General features: G+C 40.3%; 1 protein-coding gene across 2 annotated transcripts in view; it reads right to left on the bottom strand.

Moving 5' to 3' along the window:
* Window positions 1-13,100, bottom strand: part of Plppr1 (phospholipid phosphatase related 1) — a 260,218-nt gene that overhangs the window by 21,635 nt on the left and 225,483 nt on the right. For both annotated transcript variants that reach the window (XM_021200013.2, XM_029540268.1), the window contains one exon: window positions 12,522-12,654. In XM_021200013.2, coding sequence (XP_021055672.1) covers window positions 12,522-12,654 — 133 coding nt within the window. The remainder of the gene's footprint in view (window positions 1-12,521; window positions 12,655-13,100) is intronic.

Raw genomic sequence — 13,100 nt, 5'->3', positions numbered from 1 at the left:
TCTTGAGGGTAGGCAATGCTTTGAAATCTAATATTGGCTTTGTTTCTAGCTGGGTACCCACCAGAATGCAACCTCATTTTAGCTTCTTTGGACTTTGATTAATCAGGCTGGACATAATGACTATCATGTTGCAGACAGACAGACTTCTATTTCTGCAGATCACACAAGGACAGTGCTCTAGAAGTTCAGGCAGCTGTGGTGTAGACAGCAGTGGCTGTGGGAATTCAAAGTCCGGCTTCTCCTAGCCTGGAAATGGGTTCATCTTCACTGATTGAAAGGGCTTCTTCATGTACTGTTGATGCTTGTTAGGGCAATGGGGTAGCAGCAGTGGTGAATGGCCTGATGCATTTGTCTCTGACCATCAGCAGTGGTGCCAGCCTAGAGGCTTCATGAGGAATAGTAGCAGTGAGACTCGTGGTAATCTCTTTGAGGTACACTTAGGTTCTGGTAACTGTGTGTGCTCAGACAAAATGGTGTGTGTGTGTGTATGTGTGTGTATGTGTGTGTGTGTGTGTGTGTGTCCATCCGTCTGTCTGTCTGTTTCTCTGTGTATGTGTCTGTCTCTCTCTGTCTCTGTCTCTGTCTCTGTCTCTTTCTGTGTGTGTGTGTGTGTGTGTGTGTGTGTGTGTGTGTGTATAGAAAGTGTGTAAGTATGATGGCAGCAAAGGTGCCACATTCTGTCTGTGCGTGACCTTAGAGTGAACAAGGTTTTGGGGAAGATGAGAGCCCAAGCCATTGATGCTTCTACCATCTCACTATTCTGCGAGTAGAGCATGGACAGAAGTGGGCTGTTCCTCCTTCTGTCAACTTCTGGCATCTGAGTGTGATAGGAACTATGGGATCTGCAAGGGTGGCTGCCTTCAGTCCAGATATCAGAGTCACACAGAGCTGGCTCCACCACTGCGATGATCAGAGGGCAAACATTCTGATTGTGAGTCCTCTGTTCCCTGTGTGATGATACCTACCACTGTGTGGTCACCCAGCAAGCTTAGGTCACAGTCACATTGCTGGGCCAAGCTGCACTGTCAAAGCTTCTCCTAACCCAGTGTATGGAAATAGGAACATGTTGGGCAAACTCAGACAACAGCTCACTCCTCAAGATGGTTCCTACCTACAGCGTCCTGTGGTGTTGCTGGGAGATGGCATGAGTTCTTTCCCCAAAGCTAGGCTTTCTTTTAGATTTCTGTTTGTTTATTTAAGTGATCCAAAAGCCTGTGTGGATTATGAAACTTTTTTAGTCATTGGGATTCCTACGGTTACCTCAGCAAAGTGGACATTCCACTTTCCCTGACTGTAGAGTAACAGAAGGTGGGATATTTTCTCTCTATTCTTAGGCTGTCTCTGAATCCTACACAATTCTAGTTTCTCATACTGGTTTCCAGTGTTCCAGGGTCTCTCACCTCACAAAGTAGCTATCTATCTGTTACTATGTGCTTTCTTTCTTTCTTTCTATGCTTTAAATAGCCTCTGTAGCACACAGCTGCCATTCATAAAAGTACTTTAAAAATTGTTAGTTCTAAATTGATATTGTGATTGTAAATGAAAGAGGTAGAGATAAGCTTTTAACTTCTTTCTAAAAACTGACGAGATAAGAAATTTGTAATTCTGAAAAGCTAAGGCAAATATTCAGCACCATGTGTTATTTATCTTCTGTTTCAAGAAAGCAATTCCTACAGCGTAATGAGCTGGGCTGTTTTAAAAATAATCCCTGTGTTTGTCATTGTTTTAAGTTCTAATCGCAGGAAGTGATGACAAAGAATAGTTACCTAAAAACATGACAGTTTATCAGCTAAAACACAAACACTGAATATTTTCATAAATAAAAGGCTAAAACTAACAAATAAAGCCCTTCCTTCCAAATGTGCAATAGCATGATCTGGGAACAGATTGTTTTATTTCAGCGAGAATACCTTCTTTGCTCCTTCCTTCCAGGACTGTGTGTCTGTGTCTGTCTGTCTGTCTGTCTGTCTGTCTGTCTGTCTGTCTGTCTGTCTCTCTCTCTCTCTCTCTCTCTCTCCTCACTGCTTCCCCCACTGCTGTCTCCTCCTTTCATCCCACTATCTCCAAGTAGCTGCTCCTGTGTCCTGTAGGCAGTGTGGATCCACATGCTGATTAGTAAAGGGGAAAAAAGGCCAAATCTTAGCCAGAGGCCATGACTATCTTAAGTACAGTAGATGGGGAATTTGGCTACAGATAAATCCAGGAAGTATGCCCAGATACAAATGATGCAGAGACAAATGTTTCTACAATGAACTGGTAACAGAGATGTCGAAACCTAAGGGATTAGAGGACTCCCGCAGTTCCTTAAATCTCCCCCTTCTGATTCTGTTTATAGGTTTCTAAATCTGTAGTTGGTGATCTATTCTCCTTTCCACCTCCAGATCAGCACCACACAGGCTGGACAGTCACCAGTCCTGTGGTTATTAAGAGACAGACACAGGCCTGGTGGTCCTGTCCTGGCATGATGCATTTCCTAAGCATTTTATCAAGTAGTATGGTCATAATTTAAGTAGTTCCCTAACCACATGTGTTATTATTCTTACAGAAGCTTTGAACCGACTCTATTAACTACTGTGAATAACTACAGATATTCAGCCAGTACTTTTGTGACTATGACAAATATTGCTATGAGATATCTTAGGTAGCAAAAATAGCCATCAGTTTTTGACAGTTATTAAAACATACTTGTTTTCTTAAGCACTACAGGAGCAGTTAGCAACTAAGGGTGATCCTTCCTCCCAGGGGATATCCTGATTTGGAAGGGATTTTTGAAAGACACTAATACAAGAGGGGATGGTATAGCAGGTATCTGGCTAGGAAACGGCCAAGAATGAGGTGAATTATCCTACAGCAAGTAGGCAGTTCTTCTCCACTCCCATACAAAAAAAGACATTTGACTGTGACAGTGAATTTTAATTGTCATCTTGATACAATCAATAGTCACTTGGGAAGAGAATCTTAATGAAGGGTTGTCTCCATTGGGTTGGATTATGGACACCTTTGAGGGGGATTGACTTTATTGTCTTCATCAACAGAGGAAGACACAGCCTGAAAGTGGGTAATACTACTCTTGGTTTGGTGGCCCAGCCTACAGAAGAGTAGAGAAATCTCCCCGAGCTCTAAGCACGTGTGCACTCCACTCTCTCTGTTGCTGCCTGTGGATGTGTGTGTAACTGCTTTAAGTCTGCCTGTGGATGTGTGTGTAACTGCTTTAAGTCTGCCTGTGGATGTGTGTGTAACTGCTTTNGGATGTGTGTGTAACTGCTTTAAGTCTGCCTGTGGATGTGTGTGTAACTGCTTTAAGTCTGCCTGTGGATGTGTGTGTAACTGCTTTAAGTCTGCAGCCTTGGCCTGCTCACAGTCAAGAACCCAGGACTGGGAGCTTTGCTAAGGTGCTTTGAGTCAAGGTATTTTATAATAGTAACAAATGAAACCATATCATCCTAGTTGTGCTACTAGAGCATTGGCTTAACAAGTCAGCCATGCTGGGGGTGAGAAACATAGGTTTTTATCAGTTGAGCTCGCTGTAGTTGTGTGATTTTTGCACTGGCTAACCTGCAAAGTGCCAGAGAAAAGAGTTCTCTGCTCAATTTGTCTTATTTGAGCCCAATCTGTAAACACTCTTGCTGGGTACAGTTCTTAGAAAAGGAGTCTTATATAACTTTATATCTTCTCTTCTAAAAACTAGGAAGCCTATAGAATTCTGGGTAAGGAGTCTGGTCAGGTTCATAATAGTCTAGACTAGTGAGGATAATATTCAAAGGAGAATATTCATCTCTTGCACAGAGAAGAACAACCAAAATCTACACCCTCCCCCATGACTTCCAGAGTGTTGAGCAGAGATTGCCCCCTAGCACAGCTAACTTGTTCCCAGTTTTGACACCAGTCTTCCCCCCTGCAGTCTTGAACAATATTCATGGTCTAGAAACTACACATTTCCAGTGGGGAGATCCAAATATTTTAGCCTCATAAGATCAAGAATCTATTGGATTATTTTTATTTTGTTCAAAACTTCTAATATCCACCCTGATCCTGTCTTTCTGATCTCTTCAAGTTTCCTATCTCTGAGATGCAGAATCATCCCTATCTGTTTATAAGCATTGCTCTTGACATTTTTTCTTTTATGGTGTAGATTCATGGCTCAGAAACAAAGATGGATGCCACGACACTGTGACCTAGTTTTAGGCTTCTTGGGTAAGTTAGTTTTCTGCAGCCAGCACATGAAACTAACCTTGATTCCTGGCTACCCTGCTCACCAGTATTGTCCCTTTATTGATGGTTCTGTTTTTCTATCAAGTCAGTATCAATTCTAGACAATTCTTATTGACTGACAATATCCTCCTTCCACTGATATTTGCAAATATATTGGTATAAACACCCTATTTCATTTTCCCCATTAATTTTTCTCTGTAGCATATATCTTCTAAAAAACACAATTTAGTTATTGATGTTGTTTAATGCCTGCCTTTCCAAATTAGACTAGAAAATCAACTAAGGCAAATTTTATTCAGCTTTGTTGACAAAAGTTGACCCCCTCAACACTATCAAAATCTAGCATAAAGTATATTCTCAATAAATTATTTCCTGAAGGTTCTCAATAAATTATTAGTTGAAGGTTGAGTGAACATGACTGATCCCCCCATATTTAAATGATAAATAATGTAAGTAGAAATAAAATGATTAAATGAAATCTCTTTCCAGAATAAGTACATTTAAATGACTTTTAAAATTGAGACCAATTTTCTAGTTCTCAAAAGACTGAAATTAAGCTTGTCTCTGAGTATCAATCCTTACAACCATAAAACACGATGACCTTTGAAAGTGCATTTAAAATATTCATGCCTCATTCAGATCACAGATAATTTATTAATTAGTGTTACATTCATTAACTGTTTACCATGGCACTTTGCATTCTGTCCAGTGTTCTTAATCCTTGGACTTGACCTAAATTGCAAAAAACTTGCTTAGTATTTAATTACATTTTGATTAGAAGTAATAATAGAGCAGCTCTGTGGTCACCAATGAAAAGCCCGTGATAACTGGTTTCTGAATGGTAGGCTGTTTTAGATGCTAACAGAGAGTCTACTGTTGGCATGTGTGTTGTATTTTGCCAGTAACTCCACAGAAAAGCTATTCAGGAAGAGAAAGTTAATTTAGTCTTCTTTCTACTAGGCAGCCCCAAGCCCTGCTAATTCTACTTTCTACTAACTGCTTCTCAGTACTGAGCCAAAAGTAATCATTTAAGAACTGATTTTTACAATAGGTTACCTCCTGAAGTATGTTTATCTCCTTAAGTAAGGCATGGCTTCCTTACTTAAGTCTTCACTGCTGGAAATGATGCGAGGGTTTCATCTCTCTTAACAGCCTAAGGCTGTAGTTTATTTTCCTGTAACTTGATGGAGTGAGAAGGAAAAGGCAGAAAAAAAGAAAGTGAGAGACACCACACATCTTTGTTTTAAATGCACTTGAATCTTTAGTCCTTTTCTGTTTTTAAAAATAACATATTCACAATTAAATGAATCAAGATTACAGACTAGTAGATATCAAAACAATTTACTCATAATCCTACATTCTGACGTAACAATGGTCAACTTTTATTTTAATCCGTTATTTTTGTTTATTTTTGCAATTATAATATAATTGTATCATTTCTTTCTTCTTTTCCACCCTCCAACCTTCCCATGTACCTTCCTTGCTCTCTTTTAAATGGATGGTCTCTTTTTTATTAATTGTCATTCATTCTTATTTAAAGGGCACATAAACATGACATAGATGTGTACACCATATGTTTTAAAATTTGAGACAGGGTCTTACTATGTAGTCTAGGCTGGACTTGAACTCTCAATCTTCCTACCTCATCCTCACCTACACTCCTCCCTCAGTGCTAGAATCTCAGGTGTTTGCTCTCCTTTAATGAGCAGATTTCTACATTTAGAAATAGAAAATATTCTAATGTTCATTTTTATTCTTTTAATATTCATTATGTCATGAATAGTTTCCCTTCATTAAACACATTTAATGGCATTTTGAGGTTATAATGGAAGTTATAGCATTATTGTATTTTTTTAATAAAGACCTATTTTTTAAATTATGTATATGTGTGTGGGTGTGTGAATGTGAGTGCAGACACGTGTGAAAGCCAGAGGTGTTGGATCCCCCTCCAGCTGCAGTGAGAGGCTATCGTGAACCACCTGACTGACTGCTGGAAACCACACTCCGGTCCTCTGCAAGATCAGTGCTTCTTCTTAGCTGCAGAGCCATTTTCCCAGCCCCACAGTCATCACCTGGGTATTTTATATAATGGAAAATTCATTTAATCCATACAGATAATCTACATCTCTTCCTTCTTAGGATACATGATTTGACGTGGAATATGGGGTTTGAAAAGAGATCTGTTGCTAAGGAATTGAAGGAAGGATGTCTCCACATATTCCCGTTTGACAGAAAGCTACTATTCCTGATATTCCTGTTATGAAGCATATTTCTGTAAAATAATTTGTTAAAACATTGGCTTTTTTGTAACACAAAGCTGATTGTATTTGCTAGGGAATAGTATTTAAAATGGCTTCAAGAAACAATTAAATAAACTGCAAGGGGAAATCATGCCATTTAGGCTTAATTAGAATAGTCATTTAAAAGAGTTGTCATTTCCCAATGCCAATTGCCGACTATGGATTTTAGTGACTGCTGGGTTACAAAAAAGACTATTAAGCTCTGTACAGTAACATTTCTAATAGAGTTTGGTAACTGCCTTATTTTATTTTAATTTTTGTCAAAGGGAATATTTCCATTTAAAACTTTTTTATTTCAATGAACACATATTCTCCCTTTTATAAACAAAATAATCTAGATACTCAGAAATTAATACTAATAGTACTACCGGAGGATCCTGCTATACCTCTTCTGGGCATATACCCAGAAGATCTTCCAACTGGTAATAAGGACACATGCTCCACTATGTTCATAGCAGCCTTATTTATAATAGCCAGAAGCTGGAAAGAACCCAGATGTCCCTCAATAGAGGAATGGATACAGAAACTGTGGTACATTTACACAATGGAGTACTACTCAGCCATTAAAAACAATGAATTTATGAAATTCTTGGGCAAATGGATATATTTGGAGGATATCATCCTTAGTGAGGTAACCCAATCACAAAAGAAGTCACTAGATATGTACTCACTGATAAGCGGATATTAGCCCAGAAACTTGGAATATCCAAGACACATTATGGAAAACAGAAGAAAATCAAGAAGGATGACCATTTGTGGATACTTCATTCCTCCTTAGAATAAGGAACATAACTCTCATGAAAGGTTATAGGTACAGAGACAAAATTTAGAGCTAAGATGAAAGGATGGACTATCCAGAGAGTACCCCATTCGGGAGTCCATCCCATCATCAGCCACCAAACCTAGATACTAATGCTCATGCCAGCAAGATACTACTGAAGGGACCCTGATATTGCGGCCTCTTGTGAGGCTATGCCGGTGCCTGGTAAACACCGAAGTGGATGCTCGCAGCCAGCTACTGGATGGAACACAGGGTCCCCAGTGGAGGAACTAGAGAGGGTACCCAGGTACCTGAAGGGGGCTGCAACCCTGTAGGTGGAACAACAACAGGAACTAACCAGTAACCCCTGGGTTTGTGTTTCTAGCTGCATATGTGGCAGAGGATGGCCTGGTCGGCCATCGGTGGGAATAGAGGCTCCTTGGTCTTCCAAACTCTATATGACCTAGCACAAGGCAAGGCCTGGGCCAAGTAGTGGGAGTGGGTGGGTGGGGGAACAGAGGTGGGGGGAGGGGTATGGGAAACTTTCGGGATAGTATTTGAAATGTAAATAAAGAGAATAATAAAAAAAATTGTTTTTGAAAAAAAAATCAGCCTTTGTAAAACTAGTTTTAAGAAAACATATTAAGTAATAAAATTTATTTTTGCTCTTCATTTATCTAAAACAAAACAAAATAAAGTAAAACCAAAAACCAAATGCCCCCAAAACTAAAAAACCAAAAAACAACCAATCCCTCACCCAAACAGCAACAATAAAACAAAAACAAAATTAGAAAAACTTCCCAAGCCCCACATTTACTCAATGTCTATGTTGGAGGCCTGTTGCCTGCAATATGCTGTTCACATATAGTCCCCACTCTGCAATCAGAAATTATTAGGAGCAACCGACTTAAGCTACGATGTCATTTTGTTAGGTGCCTATAAAAGATGAAAGGACAGGTTCAAGGGGGCATCTGTTTGGATAGGTTTCACTAGGTAATGGTTAAACAGATCCTGAAGGCTGTGACCAGATGCTATGGTAAAAGGCTACTCTAGATAGTAGGAAGACAGCACGAACAGGATTTGAGATGGGCCAGGCGTGGTGGCGCACGCCTTTAATCCCAGCACTCGGGAGGCAGAGGCAGGTGGATTTCTGAGTTTGAGGCCAGCCTGGTCTACAGCGTGAGTTCCAGGACAGCCAGGGCTACACAGAGAAACCCTGTCTTGAAAAACCAAAAAAAAAAAAAAAAAAAAAGGATTTGAGATGGGCCACTAAAGCAATTTATCATGAGACATGACACTGGGAAACTGAAGAGGTCTCAGATCACTAAGGGCTTTGTAGGCTATGCAGAGAACACGAGAAAATAGTTCAGAGTGATAGCTCATTGTGCAGGGTTGCTTGGAATGTAAGCATGAGCACTTGAGTTTGACTCCCCAGAACCCATGCAAGAAACTGGGTGTGGCCGCATGTGCCTGTAACCCCAGTGCTGTAGTGAGTGGGTGGAGACAGGAGGATCACTGGGACTTTCAGGCTGTCAGCCTGGCTCTAGGTTCCGAGCAACCCAGTCACAAGGGAGTATAGTGGAGAGTCAAAGAGCACCACATTCCCCATCCTTCTTCAGGTACCATACATGCATAGGTATATGGATACGTACATGAATGTATATACACCAGACACACACACACACACACACACACACACACACACACACCAATGGCTGCAAGATAGTATTTTTGTAGAGCTGAGGCTGAATACAACTGAGTTTCTGAGTTTTGAGGTTACATGTGGAGAAATCTCTCATAGGGTTAGAAGAATTTTAATTGCCTAAGTGAGTGGTTTCCAAATTTCACACTGACCATCAGGCTAAATCCTCAAAGTACAGTGTGGGTTCCATAGATCTGCATTGTTAACAAGTTCCCAGATGGTGAGAGTCTCCCAGATTTTCTAGTTGAGCAACTGGGCAGATCCTTGTGTCATAAAACAAGAAGTGTATGAAGCAAATCCTCGTGTGATACTCTGATCACTGCTTTTTATTGCTGTTTCTAATTTCTCAAGCTTTACATGTTATCTACTGGCTATATTATCATATTGAACTCGGGCTGATTTATTTGAATATTTCTGCCTTATGCTTTTAGCATCCAGATTTCTACTATCTTATGCTAAGCTTGTCGGCTCCAAAGGAGACTCCAATTCCCCAGACTCCACAAGGCAGTTCAAATATCCAGAATTAAGCCCAAGCTGCACTCTAAGAGGCTTTCTGGAGGTTAGAGAAAAAACAGAAACTTGTGAGACCGGTTCCTTTTTTTGCCAAAAGGAGTCATTTCTCTTACTTCTGCCTGAAGGGACACATGCGTCTCCATTGTCATATGCCTGTGGTTTCAGAGCAAAGATCCTTCCAGTGCTGGCCTCCAAGCCCCCTCACTATCACAAGTACTTGTTATACGTTCCAAAGTCCCCACGACAGTCCTCAGATTCTCCCTTCACCCCGACTACTTATGCTCCTCATAACCCCATTGTTCTCACTTTGTGTTCGTTTGTCTCCATCTCCTGCTCTTCTCCCCCTCTCAAAGATAGTCCTGGCCATGTCCTGTCTGCTGGCCATGTTAAGTCAACTTCTTTCTCTCTGTGCTCTTCACTCTTCCAGATGTCTCCAGCTAGTCTCTATGTTTCATATCTACAGTAAGCCCCCTTCTTTAACTATACCATGAAATGGTCATATTGGTAGTCTTGTCAACATATTTCTCATTTCATACAAAAACCAAATGGAAAAATGTGTCATCATTTGATAATGGGAACTTGATCTTCCATTGGTCTTGAAACCATGCCTTAGCTCAATGTTCTGTCTCAAGTGATAATTTCATGGGCTACATACAGCATGCTCTGTGGAGGGTTCACCTTGGGAGATTGGGATCCCTTGTCATCTCGCCATAAACACTTACATAAAGCCACAAGGTCCTACATAAGGGATAAACAATAGTTAAAATTTCTGTTCTTTGGACCATGCCCCAGGTAGGGTGAGTCAGAGCTATATACGGCTTCTCTCTGCAAAGAAACAGTAACAGTGACTTTTAAAGATGTTTATAGTTAATTTTAGAGGGCAGGGTGGTGGAAAACCCTCTCAGAGGCAAAGGGGATGAGGTGAAGAACTTTGGAAGGGGGACTGGGTGGGGGGCAACATTTGGGATATAAATAAATAAAATAATTAAAATGTTTTCATTGAATAACTTGTTTAATTGCATGTTTAGGGAGCAGATCAAATGGAGGAATCCACACAATCTTGAATAAAATTATAAATCAATTATAATATATTATATGCATTATCAAATATATTATAGATTTGAATTGAATCTCGAGTCTGTATTCCAGTAGAGTATTTATACACTTCATGGAATATTGGGTAGATTAAATGGAGCAATGTAATGAACTGTCTAGTTCAGTGTAGTGTGGGATAAATACTCTCTTCTCTTCTCCTTTCTCATGATTTGGTAGCTGGTCATTTAGGTGGAAACTTGTCTAACTTTGGACATGTTTGAAAGGAACCATTGTTTGGAATTGTTGCCTTGGACAGTAGTAACATCATATTGATCAAGCTATACCCAAGTGAGCCAACTAAAGTCCTCTGAAATCTAGAAATAACTTTAAATTTGAATACTTTCGTGCATTCCTAAGAGTATTTAAGCATTAAATTTTAATTTGCTATTTTACATAACATTTTCTTAGGCTTTCTGCCCCAGTACCTGCTTCATTCCTAGTCTAATCAGAGATGTTATTCTATATTAGACTTTGATAAAGTTATTTGTTTATAACTTGAGCCCTTTACTATAACAGGAAGAAAGGTATTAATTATTTATCAAAAGGTACAAGATCATGACATACTAATTCCCTGTCTTCCAGATAGTGACATAGCTTGCTTTAATAGCAGCTATGTTCATAGTTTGGAAATTTTATTGGGACTACTATAAGGGTCTTGTCAGCACATTTACAAGATTTTGTTACACTATTGACTTAATGATCATTTATTGATTTTTTTTTAACAAAAAATCATTCAAAATATTTTTTATTGAGCCAGGCATAGTGGCTAGGAGACATAGGCAGACACATCTCTATGAGTTTGAGGACAGCTTGGTGTACATAATGAGTTCCAAGCCAGCCAAGGCTACATGGAGAGACCCTGTTTCAAAAACCAAACCCAAAAATCCCAACCCCTGAGTACTTATAATGAGGGCATTATACAATATTTAAATTTCTATCTGAATTAATACACAAATTCCCATTCTATAATCATTATCCATAGCACTCTGGGCATTTTTAGCACGGACATAAAACATGCCTTCATTTTTTTTTTCTATTTTTGAAATATTTTTATTAGATATTTTCTGTATTTACATTTCAAATGTTTTCCCCTTTCCCCTCTGAAAATCCCCTATCCCATCTCCCCTCCCCAGGCTCCCCAACCCATCCACTCTCATGCCTGGTTCTGACATTCCCCTATACTGGGGCATAGAACCTTCACAGGACCTAGGACCTCTCCTCCCATTGATAATTGACTAGGCCATTCTCTACTATGTATGCAGCGGGAGCCACAAGTTCTACCATGTGTTTTGTTTGATTGGTGGTTTAGTTCCAAGCAGCTCTGGGGGTACTAGTTAGTTCATATTGATGTTCCTCCTATGGGGCTTCAGACCCCTTCAGCTCCTTAGGTACTTTCTCTAGCTCCTTAAACTAACATTCCTTTTCCAAGTTTAAAAGGCATTGTTTTCAAGAATCTGATGGATTTGATGTCCCATATTTTGTTAAATTTCCTGAATAACAAATCTACAAGTCAGGAGAACTTTGCCAGAAAATTTGATCATTTCATTTTATCGATATTCCCTGACCCTTACTTACCCTTCAGTATATGTCAGCACCCAATCAATATTAAAACATATGTCCTGGGGTAATCTCAGAGAAATGATGAACAGGAAAAAATTGGCTGAAATCATTCTGCATAACAATTTAGTAAACACCTCCTTAGCTCAAGGATCAAATATTTGACGCTGTACAGCAATGTAATAAGTCACATCTTACTTCAAGGATCAAATATTTGACAGGGCACCAGGACTCGGCTTATCTTTACCCTTAGTAGGAGATTCCCAAACAACCCTTGTTTCTAATGCTGGCTTTGCTATATCTTGGCTTATTTGCTCAAGCATATCCACAAAGTTTAGTAAGCTTCGCCTATTCTTGGGATTACAGCTCCTTGGTAACTCACCGATGAACCTGATGATCCTTCGGAGTAAGGGGCTCAGGTAGCAGCAGTCCCCTGTCAGGATCATTTTCTCCTCAGCAATCAGGGACTCCCTTGTTGACTTTATGAAATACATGGATATTTCACCAATGAAAATCTGGGGAAGGAAATATTGAAGATGTGTCAAGTAGGAGAACTATTTGATTAAAGATAGAGCATAGGTATACAAAATAACTTCTAAGGAATTACAGTCCTTTAAAAAGATATCATGTTGCTTTCCCCCGCCCGCCCGAGGAGAGGTGGAGAGGTGTTCCCTGGGGAGTCCCCAGGCCTGATCTGGCATCCAGCACCTTTCCCCGCCCGAGGAGGGGTGTCTGCCCAGCAGTCTCCAGGTCTGAACCGGAAGGTGAGCCATCTTGGTTCCGGTGCACTGCTGGGGAGAGGGCAGACTGGAGAAGAGTCACAGCTTCTGGGAGGGAACCTGTGTCTGGTTCCGGTCATCCAGCGCCTTTCCCCGACCTAGGAGAGGTGGAGAGGTGTTCGCTGGGGAGTCCCCAGGCCTGATCCGGCTTCCAGCGCCTTTCCCCGCCTGAGGAGGGGTGT

This window comes from Mus pahari, chromosome 6 (assembly GCF_900095145.1).
Source record: "Mus pahari chromosome 6, PAHARI_EIJ_v1.1, whole genome shotgun sequence".
In the NCBI taxonomy this organism is placed as follows: domain Eukaryota; kingdom Metazoa; phylum Chordata; class Mammalia; order Rodentia; family Muridae; genus Mus; species Mus pahari.
This window is presented reverse-complemented; position numbering and strand designations above follow the sequence as displayed.